This window comes from Alternaria incomplexa (assembly GCF_024043165.1).
Source record: "Alternaria incomplexa strain BMP 0042 chromosome Unknown scaffold_16, whole genome shotgun sequence".
Taxonomy (NCBI): domain Eukaryota; kingdom Fungi; phylum Ascomycota; class Dothideomycetes; order Pleosporales; family Pleosporaceae; genus Alternaria; species Alternaria incomplexa.
Window position 1 is genome coordinate 438,428 of NW_026249865.1, and position 21,744 is coordinate 460,171.

The 21,744-nt window shown below is 52.5% G+C and overlaps 6 protein-coding genes across 6 annotated transcripts; 5 read left to right on the plus strand and 1 right to left on the minus strand.

Moving 5' to 3' along the window:
- Positions 1–1,017: 1,017 nt before the first annotated feature.
- Positions 1,018–2,148, plus strand: J4E90_009547 (uncharacterized protein; the record flags this gene model as incomplete). Its single annotated transcript, XM_051439066.1, has 3 exons — positions 1,018–1,056; positions 1,153–1,614; positions 1,651–2,148. The coding sequence occupies 3 exons, from the start codon at positions 1,018–1,020 to the stop codon at positions 2,146–2,148; spliced, it is 999 nt and encodes a 332-aa protein (XP_051287143.1).
- A 1,766-nt stretch (positions 2,149–3,914) lies between these two features.
- J4E90_009548 (uncharacterized protein) lies at positions 3,915–7,003 on the minus strand (the record flags this gene model as incomplete). Its single annotated transcript, XM_051439067.1, has 3 exons — positions 3,915–4,160; positions 4,218–6,933; positions 6,984–7,003. 3 exons carry the CDS (start codon positions 7,001–7,003, stop codon positions 3,915–3,917), a joined length of 2,982 nt encoding a protein of 993 aa, XP_051287144.1.
- Positions 7,004–7,303: 300 nt separating this feature from the next.
- On the plus strand, positions 7,304–8,722 carry ERG10 (erg10, acetyl-CoA C-acetyltransferase; the record flags this gene model as incomplete). Its single annotated transcript, XM_051439068.1, has 5 exons — positions 7,304–7,368; positions 7,422–7,471; positions 7,525–7,597; positions 7,656–8,145; positions 8,204–8,722. 5 exons carry the CDS (start codon positions 7,304–7,306, stop codon positions 8,720–8,722), a joined length of 1,197 nt encoding a protein of 398 aa, XP_051287145.1.
- Positions 8,723–9,794: 1,072 nt separating this feature from the next.
- On the plus strand, positions 9,795–11,541 carry J4E90_009550 (uncharacterized protein; the record flags this gene model as incomplete). Its single annotated transcript, XM_051439069.1, has 2 exons — positions 9,795–10,057; positions 10,107–11,541. 2 exons carry the CDS (start codon positions 9,795–9,797, stop codon positions 11,539–11,541), a joined length of 1,698 nt encoding a protein of 565 aa, XP_051287146.1.
- Positions 11,542–15,999: 4,458 nt separating this feature from the next.
- J4E90_009551 (uncharacterized protein) lies at positions 16,000–16,863 on the plus strand (the record flags this gene model as incomplete). Its single annotated transcript, XM_051439070.1, has 1 exon — positions 16,000–16,863. One exon carries the CDS (start codon positions 16,000–16,002, stop codon positions 16,861–16,863), a length of 864 nt encoding a protein of 287 aa, XP_051287147.1.
- A 3,269-nt stretch (positions 16,864–20,132) lies between these two features.
- J4E90_009552 (uncharacterized protein) lies at positions 20,133–21,519 on the plus strand (the record flags this gene model as incomplete). The annotated part of the gene is made up of 2 exons (XM_051439071.1): positions 20,133–20,488; positions 20,538–21,519. 2 exons carry the CDS (start codon positions 20,133–20,135, stop codon positions 21,517–21,519), a joined length of 1,338 nt encoding a protein of 445 aa, XP_051287148.1.
- Positions 21,520–21,744: the final 225 nt, after the last annotated feature.

Sequence of the window (21,744 nt, forward strand, 5' to 3'; positions counted from 1 at the left end):
CGTCTCCATGACGCGAGCCACATATGGGAGGACTATGAGCGGTATCTCGCATCAGTATTCCGAGGTCACGGTCACTCATAACTCACGAAGCCTCTCCTACCATCAAGTATAGAGAGGTAAATAAACTGGGCTTCGTACACAGCCTTAGTGCGTGTGTGGGCGATGTCTCCGAGCCGTGAGAATGTTAGAATCTGCTCATGTTTGCATCAATAAATGGGAGTTGCCTGAGAGGTCGATAAGCCTCACGCCATCTCGAAGGACCAGTAACGTCAAAGTTACTGTGATGCGGCGCACCAATAGGGTGTAGTCTCTAGCGTGATACGGGAACATAAGTCAGCCGCAAGTGAGTCTTTGTGATTCTCAACTTGGCAGTGATAGTCTCTCCTTCCGTAATCTGCTCTTGCTCTTCCAATGCTACCCGGTCGTGTACGGTGGGAGGGATCGACATGAGCGCAACATAATCACAGATGTTCCGCCAGACTCGTTTCGACACCCAGATCTCATCCCGATCTTTGCAAGTTCTGTCGTCCATGTAGGCGCTTGCGCATTGTCCGAGCCCCGCACATACCCCATCCTATTACCAAGACCCTTAACGGAAGTCGCGCATCAACTTGGTCAGATTCATCGCTACCGCTTTGAGATATGACGCACCACTCCAACGTTCCACTTTCCCTCATCCGATCCATGGCACGCTCTTGCCGCATGAACCACGCAGCACAAGTCAACAGTCATTTCTGGCCTGATTCGCCCCGTACGTCAGCATAGCCTCCACCAATTCCCAGCGTCCGTCCTGCAGCTGTGCCACGGTTCTACAAGCGTCTGCCCCACTATAGCACATAATGTCCAAGTACAAAAGGCCTTCCTCGATGAACTTTTCCTTTCGCCCTAAGTACTCACCAAGAACGAGATCGCTGGATCTTCCATTGTTTTACGCTACCTAAAACCAAGGATTCACAAGCTCAAAGCCAAATCGACTGCCGAACTCCACCTCCACTTTTCGTACGCGAGACACCAAAGATGGACATTAGATGGACCTACCGTGTCGGCGCGTTAACCGTACCTTCCTTCGATAATATAGGAGCCCAATGAATACCAGAGTGGAGCGACGGCGTATCTCGACAAAGCGTAGCCCGCATTCTTCACGACGCCCAGGTCCGGGTTCTTGGCTACGGCCTCGTAAAGCGCGTCCGACCCGGTCAGACCCCATCCCTGACGCCTCTTACGCTACTAGTCACCTCGGACGTTTCTGTGGAAAGACAATACTCGGCCTGGAAGGTCGCGGTGAGTGATCTCAGATTACTCTTCGACAAGGCCAATCGCGAGGACATTACGGTTGAAATTACAGACATCAGAACAGCAGACGGAGTACCCTCAGCGCCGCTCACAGATTGCGCGCCAGAGCTTGTCGCAGCATGGGAGTGCTATCGGCCAGCTCTCCTTGAAGATATCCAGGAACAACAGTGGCTCACCGCCGACATCGTCCTCCGTGAAATCGGAGAATTGCATCCCATACGCACGCCTACTCTCCTCATCACCGCACAAGATGCCGACTCAGCCATATGGTGGGACAGAATCCTACCTCATATACGTCAACTACTCCCCCAGACAATGGAGGTCGATCTCCTTTACGCACTACACCTGGCCATGTAGACATCTGGACACGAGGAAGAAGCAGAGGAACCGTATGTACGCCCTGCCATATATTCTACAATACAGGACTACGACGCCATCGTAGAGATGGGAGCCAGTATTGGCGTAGAGCAGCCTAAGAAGGGCCGGGCAACTGGCTGGACGTACGAATACATCAACCAGATTGGCTCACTCTTGGATCTACGACATGACTCTGGTTATATTGTACCGGTAGACATGGAGCAGCGATTTGGAACGACAGACGGTATCAAGCTGGCTTTCGGCGTCATGCATGACCGCGAAGGAGAAGAGTTCATGAGGGCCGGCGACTCCGGCAGTTGCGTGCTACTGAACGAACGCAATAGGAGAGCGACCATTGTCAGTCTACTTTATGCCTCCAACGAGCACTCGCGCGTCGCTTACATGATACCATTCGATCTGGTTGTACGCGACATAGAGCTAGTGACAGGCCAGAAAGTGTCGAAGCCTGAGTCTGTTCAGTACGACGAAAGGGCGTAAGTGCACATTGAGAGAGGACAGCGCATAGTCATGGTGTTTATTGCGTACCAGTTTATAGAAGGACGTAGCTCTCTACAATCAGTTTACAGAAAGCGTTGACATCTCGAAATTATCAGACAATAATTCCCATGAGACTAACAACGCGTGTCGATTCGTGTAGCCATTCGTCGACACTCGTGTTGCGGTGCTTCGGCGATGCATAGAAAGCTTGTATATTGCTAAACCCCGATGGACAAGAATTGTATTCATTCATAGAGACCAACTTTTCATCCTCGCTCCATACCGAATCATTCGAGTACCTCATACAAGGAAAAGGCTGAAGAGGTCTGCAGCCTACATTGAAACAAAATCATGCAAACTAGGTAGCCCAACATCAACGTAGGCCCCAGGGTGTTTGGTTCTCCCCTTCGATGAAGTGCGAGTATGCGCCAGTATCGAGATTTATGTTGTCGCATAGACCGAGTTTGCGCATGCGTCTAAGTAGTCGGCATGTTTGATCTTCAGTTGGAGTTTTGCGCGGCTGCTCTGCAATGTGTGGCGGGACAAGCTAACGAAGACCACGTTCGCAGAAAATGGTGGTGATGAAGAACTCAGTCTGTTCGAGACTAGTCATGACGCGAGCGGAGTATTGTGAGTACTCCCAGAAAGATGTAAGACTCCGTGTATTAGACCCAGAGAAGAAGCAGACGTTGAACTAGAACATGTTCTGTGATATAAGACCATGCCGCGAGGAGGTATTCGATGTGAGTTTCGAAAAGAAACTGAAAAGTGATGACGTTGTAAAGTCCTCCTGGCTGCAGCATAAAGTCTGAGATTTCGACTTTCGAGTCCTTTGTATGCGTTAATTGGCCGTTTGTTTTTTGACAATCGTAAAGCTCTCAAAGACGGAAAAGAACATGGCAACCACTGCTGTAGCTTTGGTAGACTGGAGAGAACATATTGAGCTTCTTGGTCTTTTTTTGGTGGACCGGCAGAGGACACGAAAAATGTCGTGGTCGATTTTGGTAGGCCAGCATCGCACAACTCAGGCAAGGTATCAGCATCGAAGAGGCTGTCTCTCAGTCGTGTTCTGGTTTCAAGAGACTGGTAGTAGCCCAAACATAACGAGCGTTGCTTGCACTTTTGATGAAGTGTAGAGCTGAATCCAGACATGCGCTGTGAATATTTCTAGTTTGACGAGGAATAAAAGATGCAAAGCACCAGATTATGTATATTTCATGCTTTGATCTTGCTGGAAAAGACCGGCCTGGGAGCCCACATGGGCCAGATAATTGACGATTTGGATGGGAAACAAAACCCGGGCAGAGACATGTATCGTTGCAGCGATGATTTTGATTTTTGGAAAAGACCGGTCTGGAAGCTCACATAGGCCAAAGGTGCTATCGATTTTGGTGGGAAAAAGACTGGACAGGAAATCCACATTTTCTTTGTGTGGTAGGGTTTTGGTGAAACAGAAGACAGGCACACATGGGTCTGCGCTCATAGTATTTTGATTTTAGAGAAAGTATTGTATGGAAAGAGGCTGCAAAGCCAGTTATATAGCCGTGCTGGCTCTTGTGGATATCACGTGGTGCACTGACGTTGCCGAGGTCGCATGCGACAGGAGAGGAGGAAGGTAATGATGTAGCGACATGCGACGGGTATATTTCATTTCGACTCTCCAGCCACCTTCATGAGCGCATCTTCAACATGAGTTCCCTATATGCTTTTGTAGCTTCCAATTTGCGCCGGTCCCATTTGACTCCAAAGTATGCTATACAATCCATCTATCCGTCAAGCACCCCGCTCTCCTTGAGAGAACGGAATAGCTCAGGTTCCAGGAACTTGCTAATTGTGACATCTTCCGCAAGACCCTTCCTCCTCCTTGTCTTGAGCACGAAATCGCGTGCGAGTTGTTGGGCGGTTGCGGGTTCGAGCGGTCGGGTCGTGATGTCTTTGTCGAGAGGGTCGCCGGGGACGATGGACCAGCGATCGAAAACGAGGGAGAGGGAGACTTGGCCTTGTGTGTGGATCTACGGGAAGTTAGTATATCGCTAGGTAATGGGGATGATTGTAGGAGGTGTACGTACCCTGAGATCGGTCTCGAAACCGAAAGAATCGATGACCGGGATAAGACCACGCACGTTGTACAGCGGAGTACCCGCGATGGGTCCATCCTGTAGAACGTGTCCTCTCCTTCGTGCGAGGACTGTGTACAAGCTGCTCTTGGTGTCTGCAGGGCCGACCATGCTGCACGAGTACACCGGCTCCATTAGCCTTGGGCTGGCCATTAGGAAACTCGAGTAGCACGCTCGTCGACTGGTAGGAATAATCTGGCCACCTCCGCGGAAGATGGCTTCTGGCGCAAGCTCGACATCGGTGATTCGGAACTTTGTGTTGCGAATGGGCTCTTCGCAGAGCGGGCCTTCTCGGGTAGCCCAGCTGAAACCTTGTCGAAGCGTATCGCGCACCGTCCGTAGAGTCTTGCCGTCGACCTCTGAGGGGAGTGTGTCGTTTTGTAGGATATTGGGGCCCATGTCATCAGGTCCGAAAGCCCAGATGTTACGCGACGCGAGCAAGTCGTATCCGTAGTTCTCCTCGAAGAACTTTCCAACAACTCTCACAGGGTCCTTGATATTGACCTTTCCAGCCTCAATGTCTTCCGCGATACCTGGGTCGAGCGGCTCAGCAATCATCGTGAGTTTGTTCTTCTTGTTCGGTGTAAGCGCGTAGCACTTGATGGCGGACATCTCAACGACCGTCTCGCAGAATCTTGTTACGGGGTCTGACACCTTGATCTCCATGTCGGCGTATAACCGTCGTAAATCGTGCAGAACACAGTCCATGTACAATTCGCCCGTACCGAGAACAACGTGCTCTCCTGACTCCTCGACCTTGGTTGTGATGAGCGGGTATGACTTGTTGATCTTGCGCAGACCGTCAAGCATCTTCGGTAATTCGGAGGGGTTTATCGGTTCGACTGCGACCTTGAATACGGATTCAAAGAAGTGGCGGATGGGTCGGAAAATGTAGGCGTCTTCGTCTTCGGGAAGTTTGGTAGCCACAATAGTCGCCGTTTTGACTATCGAGTTGTCGACACCACCGAGCAACACCCAGTTACCTGCCGGAACACCGCTAACAGGGATGTTGTATCGTGACTGCGCTATCCATGTGTCTGTTACTGTCGCAACGACCATGTCTTCCTCATCCTCGATCGTGTAGCCTTCACCAAGAACACGCACCGACTGCGGCGAAGTTGCAGTACCGCTCATCACTCGGCCCAGTGCTGTGAACGACTTGGCGTCTGTTGCATTGAACAGCTTCGTAACATGTATGACTAGGGGTCCGTTCTGGTCGCACTTCTGCATGGCTTCGGCGGTCTTCGTATCCAGAGGTCCAGTGTAGTGTCTTTGCAGCAGTCGTTGCGCACCCTCTTCAGGCGAAGGGACGTGTTGTGTGATCATGTCGACGAAGCCGAGAGATGGGCCGAAGTACTGCTGGCATACGAGGCGCATCAGCTCCTTTGCGTCGGTCTTGTATTCGGATGGCTTCAATCGAATGCCCAAAGTGTCAAGCGTGTCCTTGAGGTCGTCCGGGCTCTGGCTCAGCGTGTGCGAGTAGATCTTGTAGACAGGCTCCAAGATCCAGTGCACGAAAGACCGTTGTGAGCCCTCCTCCTGCCGCTTCCGACTGAACTTCCGGCTTCCAGGGTTGTAGAAGATGTCGCCCCAAAGTCGCATGGCGAATTTATCGATATCTAGACCCTTCATTGGCACGCCGAATCCTGGAAGTTTCGATGGGCCAGGGTAAAAGTCGGAGTACATCTTCGCGAAGGATTGGATGGTGAAGCACCATCGCATGCTGGAGCAAGCGAAAGCGACATTGCCTTTCTCAGGGCTTACTCGTCTACTCTCGCCGCGGCCGGGGATGGTGTTCTCGATGATAGTGTTGACCTCCTCGATTACGTGCTTGATCTTGAAGTATGCGTCGCTGGGCGGCAGCTTCAGCTCTAGGATCAAGCGGTCCATCTTATTGACCACAAGTGTCAGGGGCAGATCTTCCAGCACCGCGTGCTTTATGATTTGCTCCGTGTTCACTTGCACGCCTTCAACCACATCCACCACCAAGACCACTCCGTCGACCAGGCGCAACGAGGCGGCGACTTCATCGGCGAAGTTTACGTGTCCGGGAGTATCGAGGATGTTGAAGAGATGCGACTTCAGCTTCGTGTTCTGGAGGACGAGGCTCATGGGCGCAGCCTTGATGGAAAGGCCTCGTTCGCGCTCGAGCACGTGTACGTCGGTGTATCGCAGCTGCTCCTCCCGCTTCTTGCCCCTCTTGTAGTCCAGACGATCTTGGATGTCGTGTGTCTCCATGACCAACATATCCATAAAGGCAGTCTTTCCGTGGTGCAAGTGTCCAGCTATGGCGATGTTCCGTATCTGGTCGGGGAAGTTCATCAAATCCGTCAAGAGCTCTCTCGAGTGATGCACCGGGGGCAGATCTGTCTCTTGAATCGTGAACTTCTTCTGCACTACCGGCGCAATAATAGGCTGCGCCAGCGACTGAGTGTCTTCCTCGTGCACCAATACTTCGACATCTGGGCCGTATACGTCGGACGCAGAGGGGTAGTACTGCTTGTCTTCGTGGAGGATCACAGCATTGGATGGCCCCTCGTCCACCTCCATAAGCTGCTGGTCGTTCGTCTCGGCTTCCTCCTCATCGTCGAGGACATAGGCGTCCGCTGCCTGGCCGGTGCTCTGGACATCGTCGTCGGACTCGGCCTCGCCAATAAAATTTCCGAACCTGTCAAAAGTCAGTCGCGTAGCATATTTGGAGAGAATGGGCGCACTCACTCGTCGTATAGGTCATCCATGGCGGCGGTAGGTGTGGGTATATGCGCGGTGGTGATGCGCGTCGAGCTTGAAGCTGTCGCAAAAGTTCAGACGTGGTTCCGCGGCCTAGCGCTAGGCGGTGAGGGCGGAGATCGTGGCTGACCAATGGGACTCCGAGGCGCCTCCTGCAGGGCCAGCAGGCGCCATCCGTTGTCGCGCAAGGCTAAACTCCAAAAAGATCCATCGGGGTATATTTGTTGATCGGGCCATTTGCTCAGAGGCACCTTATATCTGCTCTCTGCACCCTCACTCCGCTTTCCTGCATACCCAAGATACCCATCATGTCGTCCCTTCCCCCAGTTTACATCGTCTCGGCCGCCCGTACGCCTACGGGCATGTTCTTGGGGTATGTTCCCTGGTACTAGAGAAGAGGGGCACCGCCGACTCACGCGACAACAGCTCCCTCTCGAGCCTGAGTGCTGTCCAGCTGGGCTCTCACGCCATCAAGGGTATGTTAGTTTGCTGTAATTGTAACATGAACTTATTCTAACAACTCATGTAGCTGCCGTTGAGCGCGCCGGCATCAAGCCCACCGATGTCGAGGAAGTCTTCGTTGGCAATGTTCTCTCCGCAAAGTATGTACAACACCAAACATGCCGAAACTCCAGGAGAACTCTACTGACAATCCTCCAGCCTCGGCCAGAACCCTGCCCGCCAGTGTGCCATTGGCGCTGGCCTCCCCGAGTCGACCGTCGCAACCACCATCAACAAGGTGTGCGCCTCCTCCATCAAGGCCCTCATTGTCGGCGCCCAGACCATCATAACCGGCAATGCCGACATCGTCGTCGCAGCGGGAACCGAGAGCATGTCCAACACTCCCCACTACCTCCCCAACCTGAGGACCGGCGCCAAGTTCGGAGACCAGCCCCTGGTCGACGGTGTGCTGAAGGATGGTCTGACCGACGCATACAAGAAGGAGCACATGGGTCTGCAGGGAGAGGAGTGCGCAGACGACCACGGCTTCTCCCGCGAGGACCAGGACGACTACTGCATCCGCTCCTACAAGAAGGCCAACGCCGCACACGAGGCCGGCTGGTTCAAGGAGGAGATCGCTCCCATTGAGGTTACCGTTGGACGCGGCAAGCCTGCGGTCGTCGTCGACCGCGACGATGAGCCCAAGAACGTAAGTCGCGACCCTGGCAGTGTTCACTAATCGACACTTTCTTACTTATTAATCACAGTTCAACGAGTCCAAGACGCGCACACTGAGGCCCTCTTTCAAGCCCGGAAACGGAACCGTCACCGCTGCCAACGCTTCACCGCTCTCCGATGGCGCTGCTGCTCTTGTTCTTGCCTCTGAAGAGGCTGTCAAGAAGCACGGCCTCAAGCCCATTGCTAAGATCCTCGGCTGGGGTGACGCTGAGCAGAACCCCTCCAAGTTCACCACCGCCCCAGCGCTCGCCATGCCCAAGGCTCTGAAGCACGCCAAGGTAGAGCTCTCTGCTGTCGATGCCTTCGAGATCAACGAGGCCTTCAGTGTCGTTGCGCTCGCCAACATGAAGATCCTTGGTATCCCGGAAGACAAGGTCAACCTGCACGGTGGTGCTGTCGCGCTCGGACACGCGCTCGGTGCCTCCGGTGCCAGGATCACAACTACACTGCTCGGTGTACTAAGGGAGAAGAAGGGCAAGATTGGCTGTGCCGGCATCTGCAACGGTGGTGGTGGCGCCTCTGCCATTGTTGTTGAGTCGATGCAGTAAATGTGCCGTCTCGTTAATGAAGACACGTAATGCTAGATATGAATGAAGTAATCATCTATACTTGGGCTGGAACTCCGCGCCCATATGCGCTGTTGAGTAAACTTGATATAGTCCAAACATGAACCTTGTGTAGTTATCAAGATGATCAAAGATCTCACTCACTACAATCTCTTCTGTGTTTCCTGCTGCAAGTAAGTTGGTATGTCCCAGCCATCGCGATAACAATACACCCACCTGCAAAAAGCACTTATTTGTACTCGAGTTGTGTAGATCGACTTTCCGATTCATTGGTTGAACGGTGGGTTTCAGGGGGGTGGAGCGCCAGCACTGGCCGCGCTCGCTTCCAGAAGCGCTAAATCCGGCGCGTGGCATTGGCCAGCAGTCGCTCTCCTTCATCCCAACCCCCGATCACCTCACGTTTCAACGCGTCGACGACGAATCACATGCTGATAAGCATGGCAAATGCCTCAGGCAATCGATAATAACCGTAGGCCCCGCCACGTATCCACCGGGATGTGCGCTTCTCGCTGTTTCAAGCGCCTCTCCCCGTTCACCAACGGACCATCCGTCCTATTTCTCATGAAACGGCGCACGTTTGGTTAAACATCCGGGCAGCCTTGCTCAGCGCTATTGAACCCCCATCTTGTGTACCTGACTGGTTCCTGCAGGTCCCCCTCAATGTTGCTAACCGGAGATAAACTCGGTCCGTCTATAACTCCCCTCTTGTTGAAACGGAGCCCGATGTGCCTAACGGGAGATGTACACTCTCCCGCGCTCGTCTATCCTCTAGACGAAGCCGTTGGGGCGAATCGGTGGCTGCTATGTCAGGGTCGTTGCCACGCCTCCGTTTTAGGCCTGCGTATATAGGCAGGCCATCTGGTGCCTCGTTACATCGCCAAACTATACTGTCGTCTTTTCCGTTCTTGTGCCTTTTTTCTTCACGCGTCTAGTACGCAGTCACTCATTACTATTCTTATCCTTCAGCGTCTCGACGATGCGTTTCTCCACACTCACTTCGGCTGCGGCCTTTTTTCAACTGAGCATAGCTGGCTATACTCTCCAAGATGACTACATGACCGACTTTTACGGGGCCTTTGATTTCTTCACTGATGCCGATCCGACAGAGGGCTTCGTCAAGTACGTTGATGAGGCTACGGCGAGGCAGACGAACCTCATCAACTCGTCTTCTTCAGCGATTTCCTGGGGCGTGGACACACAGAACCAGACCCCTGAGGGAAGGCCCAGTGTCCGTATCCAGAGCAAGAAGACCTACGACAGTGGGCTGATTGTGCTGGATGTTGCCCATATGCCATTCGGTTGTGGTACATGGCCAGCGTAAGTAGACTTTCATCCATCGAAAGTCATGTTGCTTACACATTGATAGATTCTGGACGACTGGCCCCAACTGGCCAAAGAATGGCGAGATCGACATCATTGAAGGCGTGAACGACCAGACGAACAACGGCATGACCCTCCACACTGGCCCCGGCTGCCAGATTGGTGAAGACACCACCCAATTCGCTGGCTCAGTGACCACAGGAAACTGTGATGTCGCTGCCGAGGATCAGTCGAAGAACGCCGGATGCTCCATCGAACACCCATCGACCAAGAGCTACGGTGCAGGCTTGAACGAGGGTGGTGGTGGTGTTTACGCGACACAATGGACCGCCGATGCCATCAGCGTTTACTTCTTCCCCCGCGACTCCATCCCGGAAGACGTTCTCGGTGACAGCCCAGACCCCAGCGGCTGGGGCAAACCAGCTGCCAAGTTCGCCGGTGCATGCGACATCGAGAGCACATTCAAGCAGCAGCAGATCGTATTCGACACTACGTTCTGTGGACAATGGGCGGGCAGCAGCAGCGTCTGGAACAAGAGCTCCTGCAGCAAGAAGGCAGACACATGCGAAGAATGGGTCAAGAACAACCCAGAAGCTTTCACCGAGGCGTACTGGACGATCAACTCCTTGAAGGTCTACCAAGATAATGGTTACGCCGCTGTTCCTCAGCCCTCTTCGGTGCCTGAGCAGAGCAGTGCTGCCTATGGTTCTGCGCCTGTCCCATCGGAGACACCTGCTGCGCCTTCTGGCATTCCCGAGCCCTCCGAATACCCTGCAGTTCCTCCGCTCATCACCGCCTCTGTATCCGGCATCTTCGCACCAATCCCGACGAGCGAGACCCTCTCCTCCAACGCCCCAGTCGCATCACCTCCTGCCGACGATGCCTCCCCCAGCGTACCCGCCGAGACCCCAAGCCCCATCGCCGCACCAACCACGCAGATCAATGCTCCGGCTCCAGCTCCAGCTCCAACCGGCCCCATGTCTGGTTTCCAATGGCCCTCTGGTGGCGCAGATAGCGGCAACAAACCTAAGCCATCGACAACACCCTCTGCCTCGCTTCCTGAGGGCACTAGCACGGCAGTTCAAAACTCGAGTGGCGCCGCCGCCGCTCCCAGCACAGCGCAAAGCGTCACTCAACCTTCCGATGTACCTGCCGCATCCCAGTCATACGCTGCGCCTGGAGTACCTGCTCCAGCGCCCACTGTATCCCAAGCACCTGCTGCGCCCGAAGTGCCTGCACCAGCGCCCACCAACGTTGAAAAGGCACCTCCAGCCGACCCAGCTGTTCCCGTCGTCACCGACACTGTCGAAGCTATTCGCACAGTAGTTCAGACTATCTATCATACCGTCACCGCCCCCACTCCCGCCCCTGCGGCACCAACGCCTGCACCCCCTGCTGCTCCTCCTGCCGCCAAGGGACGCATGGCAAGACACATTAGGGAGCACAGGCAGAGGCTCACAAGGCACCACGCCAGGCACTGAGTGGTGCATGACGAATGATGGAATAGTTAGACAAGTCACACTGGTTGCTGGCTTGGTGGATGGAATCGGCGCACATATACCCCTGGGTTTCTTTGTATATATCTTTTAGACATTGGCAGCAATTCATTTGGATCTGATCTGCATATAGCCCGTCTTTCGTCGTGACAGCTCGTGATCTTTTGATCTACCGCATAGAAACAAGTACTGTCCCATGTGCATACGTCTGTGATGATCTTCTTATATTCCCTTTTCTATGCGAATGCTTTCACCTTGTTGGGGTTCGATCGTCCAAAGGATAGTTCGCTAGCATTATGTCTTTTCGCTACCAACCTTGAAAAAGAAGTCAAAGAACACACCCCTCACGTTGTTGCACGTTCCAGAGGTGCAAGGGTAGCAAAAAGCAGACTCACTCACACGCCAGGTGTTCTTGTCACACGTAGCGAGAAGAACAAAAGTACAGCGAGCGAAAGCAATCTAGAACATCAAAAAAACCACATGAGAGCCAACATCCCGGTTGCTCCTTCCTGTCTACTATGGGGTAAAGAAAAATGGCAAAAAGAATGTGGACGCTGTGGGAATTGAACCCACGACCTTTCACAAGTACGCAGAAGAATGCGAAGCGACTGAAGTTGAATGTTAGGAGAGGAGTTGAGAAGAAGTGTGTTGGGAGGTGTCTTACAAATCATACCCCTAGACTTTGGGATGTTAGTGAGTTGTAGAGGGTGATTGGGATGTTGTGGCAGCTTACCCAAGCGCCCGTATTAGGTAATCGATGGGTAATTTCACAACAGTGATGTTAATATTCGAACTGTAATTGTGTTTGCAGGTTTTGTATCCCTAAACCCGCGTAAGTAACGGTGGGCGGGAGCGACCCCACGGTCGAGGTGGGGACGAGGGGCAGATATTGGAAGGTGGGGTAATATTGAGACCAGGCCTGGAATACCATAGCCATTGCACATCTCTACATATTAGACCTTTGTTTACCTACGAAATCATCACTCATAATTATTAAAAGACACTAGAACCCCCCAGACTACCGGAACAATTCCTCGCTCCCTAACAAGGTCATTCAACACAAAGCAATTGTTTGGTTGTATTCCTCCGACATCAAAGCCTCTTGGCCCTTCTCGTCCAAATGGTTAGACAACTTTGTTATGCCAATTCGTCTAAACATGGGATACTGTATTGTCATCGACAGATGCCCTTTCACGCCTGGGTCATTGCCCTTGGAACCAAAATCTGTCGCCCCTTCGTACTTGAGCAACAAGCAGTACAAATAACGAAATGCTTTCCGTACTGTCCGCTCACCATACGCAACGGGCATGCAGTATAGTTTTGCATCATCGCGGAAGATATCGACGTCAGATTCCGGGGCGTCCAGATAGAGATTGGCGTGTTCGAGATGATGTGCAGATCTTTTGGAATCTTGTTGCGACATGTCAGGCTTGATTTCATCTTGCTCCAGTCCCCAGCTGTACCCGACTCGGAACAGCGGGTGAAGCTTCCGGAGCTTGATAGCCCTAAGATAGCGTGGTTTGAGCAACAGTCTTCCCTGTTCTACCATGCCATACTCATTGTCCTCGTCCGAGAGGATGATGTGATGGTCAAGTACTTCGAGCATTAGCTCTTCCTCTGGATACGAGTCCTCTCTTTCGCCCTGATCCCGGTCACGCATCTCGTTTGCTCTTGCAGCCCCGTAGTCTGTGATATCGGGATAGGTGATTCCGTGGGGGGTATCGATTGATGCCCATGAAAATGAAGGCGCTCGAGTTGCGTCGCGTCGTCCAGGGTTCTCGAACACACCATCCCGATAAAGCTCGTTCACTTGCCAAAGAAGCTGACTTTCCAGATTGTTTCTCCAGAGGCCTGCAACATACGTGCTTGGTACTGTGAATAGCTTCTGGTCACTACAGAAGTGCCTCGCAATTCCAGACAGCGCTATTGAGCTGTTAGCACGAACAGTAACATGTCTTAGAACAACCTTGAGTGCTGCGCAGCCAAAGCGTAGTAAGAGAGATACATACTAGTAAGAAGTCAGCAAGATGTCTTGAATATTATACGTGGTGGCTACTTTACCCTATGAGTTTGTCGCGCGATACTGTAATTTGCGTTTTGGAGTACACCTCTACAATGTGTTTCCACAGTTCGTAGATGTACAGATCTACCATGCCCTCATCAGGGTCTGGAAGATCATTTAGGCGATTGCTTCGTAGTGCCCGCCCAGCCTCTGGGGTTAAGTCTTTGAGTCGTCCTTCGTCTATCGTAGCTCCCAACTTAGACCTCAGTCCTATGGCCATTCCAGGATAACCCTCGGCATCATCGAAGTGAGAGCACTCCCAGGCAATCTGGTCGCGACAGAAATGTAGTACACGTGGTGCCATGAGACGTTCCTGCAGAACCCAGCCTCTACGGTTAACAGCTGCGCTCTCAACGAGGTCGTCCCAGAAGGACACATCGATGAGAGCGCACCTCGTCAACTGTTCCATTTTCGAGCCTTCAGTACTATGTTTTCCGAAAGGAGCCATTCCCGTATGGTTGACGTTGATCTCGTTCTCCCAAAGGGATTCAGGCTGTCGGCTAAAAAACAAACCCTGATCTCCATCAACCGCAGCAGTAGCGGATATGTTGAGAAATGATCTTTGGTAGATCTTGTCCATCTGTCGACTCTGACTCAGCCAGTCACCCACATGAACCATAGATCGGCTGTTATGATCTTCAGTCGACTGCATGATGCACATCGAGTCAATCCAAATGAACCCGACTTTCTCCAGATGACAAGCGAACAGGATCGCGTCTCGAAAACTTTTCGGCAGCTCCCGCAACTCGATACCCTCCCGCATGAAACGCTCTCTGTTGGTTACTTTCAATTTAAGCTGTCCTTGGACGCCTTTGGGCCTACCCCAGCAATGGCTCAGCGTAACGTATCGACCATCTTCTCTTTCAATACGACCCATCTTTGTTCTATCGCTGTTCCAGGACTTGACTGTCAACTTGCTTGGTACATATCGGCTTGGCATGAAAACATCGTCCGTCTCGACCAGATACACCTTTGCTCGTTGTACATCACTATATTCTGACAGGACTGTTAGACTGTCTCGGTCACCGATGCCTCGTATGCCTCGGATATCGCCGAGGTCTAATAAGCGCTTCGGATACCATCTTTCCCCGGTGCACTCCCAACTGTCCGCACATTTACACTCGTTCATCCAACTATGCGCCAATTGGATGACTTCATCGGAAGAAGACTCTGACGACGTCAGGGTTCTTAGGCGGCGCTCATTGGGGTCTGTGAAGAAGACTCAATACATTGCGACCTCATTGAATAGTCAAACATACCGATTGCTTTCAGCAGGTACGCACGCTTGAACCTTTGGTTGATATCGAAGTCCAGTGAGAACCCGCTCGGCAGAGGTTTAAGCACAGCCGTGATCGAGATCGACTGATCCTCTAGCAGGTTCACGTCGCGCCAAATCGCATTTCCTAACGACGTACATATCTTGCAGTCTACCTCTTTTGATCTTCGAAGTGATGTTGTAGTTTTGTGATGATCAAACGTTAGATCGTGAGTCCCTGACCTCGCTCCCCTTCCACCCCTCAGCATAGCTAAACACACATTACATATCATCTTTTGACGACAAGGCTGAGTGAGCTCTGGTGCTATTTGTTGGACGCAAGGCTGAGTATTCCGCGCTTAGCCTAAGGGCTGCTACTTTGGCAGGAATTAAAGGAATGACGCGCTCGTGGCGAGGCGAGGCGACAAGGTTTGATGCGATTCTTGGGAAAGGCTGACTAGATACCTAGGTATTTAAGGGGAACATGCGGGATATAACCTTGGAAGGGTCACACAGGAGCGCAGTAATCGGGGGTTGGGTGCACCCCTGCCCAGCTGAATGCAGACCTCCTTCAAGGCAGCCGCCGTGCATTCATCCCATAGTTTTACCCCGCAGCATCTCAGCCACGGTCGTCACTGCTGCGCACCAGCGGTATACGCTGCAACAATGCGTTTGAGAGTTGCCATAATTCCTCATGCAAAATATAGGTAGACTGATGGCTAGCTCTTGAGAGATCAATAGCTAGGTAGCTGCTCAGTTGCTGGGGGGTGGTTGTAGGCCTAGGAGACCTCGGGATGTTGGCGCGCAGAACTGCGTGACCTTGTTTCCTGTACCACCTGCAATGTGCGTGATTATTCTTATCACATGCATGAAGGTTATGCGACATCCCGATCGCTGTAAGATAGGTATGTAAGCTTGTCGCTGCGCCCGAAACGACCTCGGGGAGCTTTCCAAAGTTCACAGCGCATCCACCATCACTTCCAGCCTTATCTTGTACAAGACGGCCCCGGGACTCAACAAGACAGCTTGAAATCGTCCGCTACTAGGACAAAAGCTATCACAGGGATCCTATAATTATATCGCTCTGCTTCCAAGGCTATCTCAAGTACTAGCCGAAGACTCCGGGATGCCATCCACTTTCCTGCTGTCAGCCTGGGAGCCTGCCATTCCTGTCACAGTTGCAGATGGCCACATTCTCGACGAAGAGAAGCTGCTCGGATTTCCAGCGTTCAGTAACTGGTTGGAAGCACTCCAAAAGAATCTCACTGTGCAAACAACTCCCGGACACACGTTTGAAGGGGATCCATGGCGCCTCGAGGGCGTGAATGTACACAACGTCACTGTCTTTGACGACGGAATGATAGGTTTCATGACGATCGAGGCATTGATGAAGAAGAGCCACACCAATCTCGACCGAGTCATTTTCTTGCGCGGCGGTACAGTCGCTATCCTTATGATACTACGACCCAAGGACAACGTAGACGAGAAGTGGGTCATCTTGACAGAGCAGCCGCGAATCGGCGCATGCAGCACTGCTTTCCTTGAGATCCCTGCAGGAATGCTAGATAACAAGTCTGGCACTGTAGTTGGAAAAGCAATGGAGCAGATTCGCGCAGAGACGGGGCTTAATGTCAGGGCAGAGGAGCTGATCGACCTGACCGCAATGGCTCTTGACAAGGCTGAAACCAACGAACAGCTAAAGAACGGGGTGTATATGAGCCCTGGAAACCTCGACGAGTATATGCCAATGCTTTTGTGGGAGAAATACCTGGACCGAAAGGAACTCGAATCTTTCCGGAGCAAGTTGGGTGGCGAGGGTGTCAGAGACAAGTTGATCACTTTGCGCATCCGCAATTTCGAGGTGCTTTGGAAAGAAGGCGCGAGAGATGCTAAGACGCTCGCAGCTTGGGCGCTATACGATCGACTGGGCAAAACCGAACAGATTGAAGAGCGACAGAAGCAAATTCGCATCGGTCGGACTCAGCAATGAGTGCTCAGTAGTGACCTCCGAAAGGTTTGGATGTATCCTTATTTTATGTGAACGATATGTAGCCAGTGTGGCAATGACAGTTGTATACCAAAGCCCTGCACATATACATCCTCACTGAGCGAGTTCTTGCCGCCATGCATGTGCTTATCTCAAGGTCATCTCGTAAGCGCCGCGTATGGTTTCGAGACGAGCGGCAGGTGGGGAAGCATCGAATCATCCAAATAAAGTTGCGCGCGCATCAGAACCTCAACCCATTGGTGTACCCAGTTATAAGTGGGAAGATCTGCACTAAGACATCAAACGCTATACTGAGGGTCTCTTTGAACGAATGTCGGAATAGCGCTAACAAAGCATCATACCTAAGTATAGCTTCCTGAGATCAAGGTATAAGTACGTGTTCCACTTGACGCCTTTATCACCGTCCACCACTCCAAAGTATCTCATATTTACATTACTCCACTAGCTTCATTGCTTCCTGTTCGTCAGCGAAGCTCGGTCTTTCGGTCTTCCCATTATCCTTGAACGTCTCGGACGAAGTACTTGCACGCCACATACTCTCACTCTCTCCCTAAAAGACCTCGGATTTTCCCGCTAATAGGAGGCCTGGACACTATGCCAGCCAAACCCCCGCCCACAGTTGGCAGAACCGCGGTAAACGCCAACGTGATGATAGTACTTCGTCCAAAAGACAACACAAACGAGCGCTACGTCCTTGTCATAGAGTCCCCCCAAGCTCGCGCGCGCAAGGAACCGTACCTTGAATTCCCAAAAGGAGCATTCGACGCTTCGGGGAGTTTTACTGGTCCTATGATGGATAATATCCGGCGGGAAATCGGTTTCAAGCTATCCGAATACCATCTTATCAACCTTACGGCCTTGGTACAGGAGACGCGGCCTTCAGTCTGCGAGCCTGGTCCGCCGACAGAGCCAGCCGTACGTTCAATCCACGCAAATCCGAACACGACACTACTTCTCTGGGAAAGGTTTCTGGATAGAAAGGAGGTTGAAAATTACAGAGACCGACGGGCGCCCAACGAGGCTTGCAATATACGCATGCTCGACTATGATTACCTCTACGAAAAGGCGGAGCTCAGGTATGGCTGGGCAATGTACGAGCTTCTGCATGGTTCTGGTATTCTTCAGCAACAACTGAATGATAAGAGGATTGGAAAATGAAGGAACTGGATAGGAGATTAGGGCGACGGAGTAAATGACGATGTTGCACATGTAGACTGATCGGAAGCGCGTCGTGACGAATTTGCTCAAGAGAAGTAGAGCCATCGACCCAGTATTTGCCTGGGATGTGTGATAATGTTCCACTCTATAGTAGATCTTAGGTTGTGGGCGCCCGGGTAGTGTGATCTCCAGGCAACGGGCCAAATGCGTCGCGGCGCTTGGAAACTTTCCGCGATAACGAAACCGCGCGGCTCTGCTCGGTTGGCACTAGTCGTCGAACCAAGCGTCTTTTACAGATCCTCAGCGCATATGTGAAAGTGCACTAACTTGCATGTGCATCGTTTACGCAGTGTCATGTCGCAAGATGTGAGTCGATGCCCAGGTGGGGAAGTATCACTCATGCGAGCGCGGACCTCGCTGGTCATCTCACTGCCGGCCTTTACCCGCAATCCTCCCGCGCACTGGCCTCTGGACCGCCCTTGCTTATCATGTGACCCACTAGCGTGCCAAGACCATGTGGCTACTTATACCGCGCCGCCCCCATCCCCTCAAGGCTCTGAATACTTGTTCGTATCCCCCAACCACCCCCCTACGTTTACACCTGCTAACAATCTCTAGACCTTCTTGCGACTCATCAAGCTCAAGCATTTGATGGTCTGACAACGTCGCCTCCATTGCACAGCGGGGTGTGGTGTTGTCATGAATCTCCTTCGGGGGCTTCAGCGGGGCAATTTTTGCTGGTCTGCCACTGCGGCTTTACATTTTCATTGATTCCAGTGCCTTGCGCATTGGATTGAGGAAGATGCTTGACAACATTATAAGAGCTCCATCATTTATAAGCAAGGAACTGAACATCCAAGAGCCTACATTCAGGTCATGTCACGTACTTTGCGTGTATTCATCTTGATGTAGGCTGTAGACCTGTCCATTAGGTGCTGCTTTCGACGCGTCGCCAGCCGTCCTGCGGTGCTTGCTAACGCGTCGAGCTCCGAAGCTATCTGCGCAGCGGGACCAAAACCGCAGCTCCTCGCCTTCTATATCATGGTCTGTGGTGTAAGCTTGGTGTCTCGTCGACGCGTTTGGCCTGCCAAGCTCTGCGCGGTTGCCCAAGTACTGAATGTGGCATTCTTGTTGTTTCGCGCATTGCCAAAATGCTTACTATTGACGAGCTTCTGGTCCTACACGTCTTGTCTACCGGATCGCCGACTTCGTGCTCGAAGCGGTAGCAAGTGTCGCACGAAGCTGCCCGCGATAACATTGAGTGAGCCAAAATTGGAAGCTGTCGAACAGGACCGAATCGCACACATCCCGCTAACGCGTTCATGCTTGCGCATGCAATCCGAGGAGTCTGTACCTGCGCCGGCAACTACTCAGCACCGTCTCATGCATATCACCTGTCCCGACTTCCAGCGTATGGCCATGATCTGGACGTCCCTTCACCATCATGGTCCTCAGTCACAGGCATATAAGCCCTCGCGCAGCCGCTGTCCTGCAGTTTATCAATCGAGTTGAACTGCATGCGTCTGTGCAAGCCCTGAAGGGCGAACTTCGCGTCCCTTTCGCACCTGCACACGACACCACCTCCACTTTCTCCTCTATATCAACGCCCCGAGCTTAACACGACGATATAACCATCTACCGAGAGAATGCCGTTCGGAACGCGCTCGGTCTACGAAGTTCTGGCCAGAGCTGCATGTCTAGCTCCAACGGCCAAACGCGAAACGCGTGCCGCCCCACCATGACATCGCCATGACGCTCGTAGGATTCCCATCGCCAACCTCGATCTGCGCCAGCACATGGCATTTCCAAAAGCGTACATTCAGCTCGCGTATAGCGGACTTGTGCCCCTCCACAGCGTGTCATGACGTTAAGCTAGCCCCTCCAAGCGCATGTACAAGGGGGCGGATAATCTTCTGGTTCGCGGTAGTTGTAAGAGGGCTGCAAAATTCACGTCACAGGTTTGTAATATGTCATCGAAAATGTCGCTGGTTGGCATTGAAAAGGTAGGCGCGCTGCGCATACTGCAGGCTCTCCAACTTTGAACATCCCTCTACCTTTCACACATACAACTACACACCAAACTTTAGCCCAAGATGATGTCCCAAGCAGCCCGCCAGGCTGAGAAGGCCATTGGCCATGGTGACAACGCCACCACCGCGCAGAACGTCACCAACCCTGGCAACGACGAGAGCACCGCCGACTATTCAGAGACGATGAAGGCTTTGGCATGGTACGGCAAGAACGACGTTCAGATGATCGACACACCAAAGCCCAAGATTCTAGAGGACCGCGATGTTATCGTGAAGGTCACTGGCTCCACTGTCTGTGGTTCTGACCTGCACTTGCTTCACGGCTCTGTCGTGGAGATGCAGAAGGGTGACATCCTCGGACACGAGTTCTGTGGTGTGGTAGACGATTTTGGTCCTGGTGTCACAAAGTTTAAGAAGGGGTACGTCTATCTCCCAGTCCTTGCTCAGCGCATCGCTAACATACTATAGCCAACGAGTCGTTGCCTCTTTCCAGATCGCCTGCGGTGACTGCTACTACTGCAAGCAGAAGCTGTCCTCCCAATGCGAGAAGACCAACTCCAACACCATCGAGAACGCCATGTACGGTGGCCGGACAGCAGGCATGTTCGGATACTCTCACTTCACTGGTGGATACGCCGGAGGCCAAGCAGAGTACACTCGTGTCGCTTACGGTGACGTCAACCTACTGCCGCTTCCCGATGATGTTCCGGATGAGCAGGGTCTCTTCCTCTCCGACGTTGTGTGCACCTCATGGCACGCAGTCGTCGACACCGGTGTCAACAAGGGCGACGTCGTTGCTATCTGGGGAGCCGGCCCAATCGGACAAATGGCCGCAGACTTCTCGCTGATGCAAGGTGCATCGCGCGTCATCATGATCGACCAAAACTGGCGTCTCGACTTCGTCAAGTCCAAGTACCCCAACATCGAAACCATCGACTTCTCCACCCTAGCCAAGGGCGAGTCCGTCACCAGCAAGCTCAAGGAGATGTGCAACAACCGCGGCCCAGACGTCAGCATTGAGTGTGCCGCCGGCGAGTACGCCAAGGGCTGGGCCCACTACTTCGAGATGATGCTCGGTCTCGAGACCGACACCAGCGAGCTCATCAACGAGATGATTACTAGCACACGCAACATGGGCCGCTGCGGTATCACCGGTGTATACGTCGGCTTCACCAACCACTTCAACATTGGTTCTCTCATGGAGCGCGGTATCCGTCTCATCGGTAACGGTCAGGCACCTGTACACATGTACTGGGAGTCGCTCCTCAAGATGATCCAGGAGAAGCGCATCGACCCCTCAAAGATGGTTACCCACCGTGTCCGCCTCGAGGACTTGGACAAGGTCTACTACAAGTTCGAGAAGAAGGAGGATGGCATGCAAAAGGTGTTTGTGGAGACCAAGTGGAGTTTCCCGGCGTGGGAGGGCAGCCCCAAGTTGACCAGGTACTAAACCTGATGTCAGTGTAACGAAATTTGTAGCATAGTTTAATGATGATACCAATGTAATGAAGTCAGAATGAACACTCCATGGAGACAGTATTCGGTGATATGTGGCCACACGATTTTGCATACGTCACTGTTCCACTCCAACCGGCAACTAATACCTATATTGCAGTGTTGTTATAGATGCTACCCTGCTTGGATACTTCACGCTTAGGCAATGATGACCGTTCCA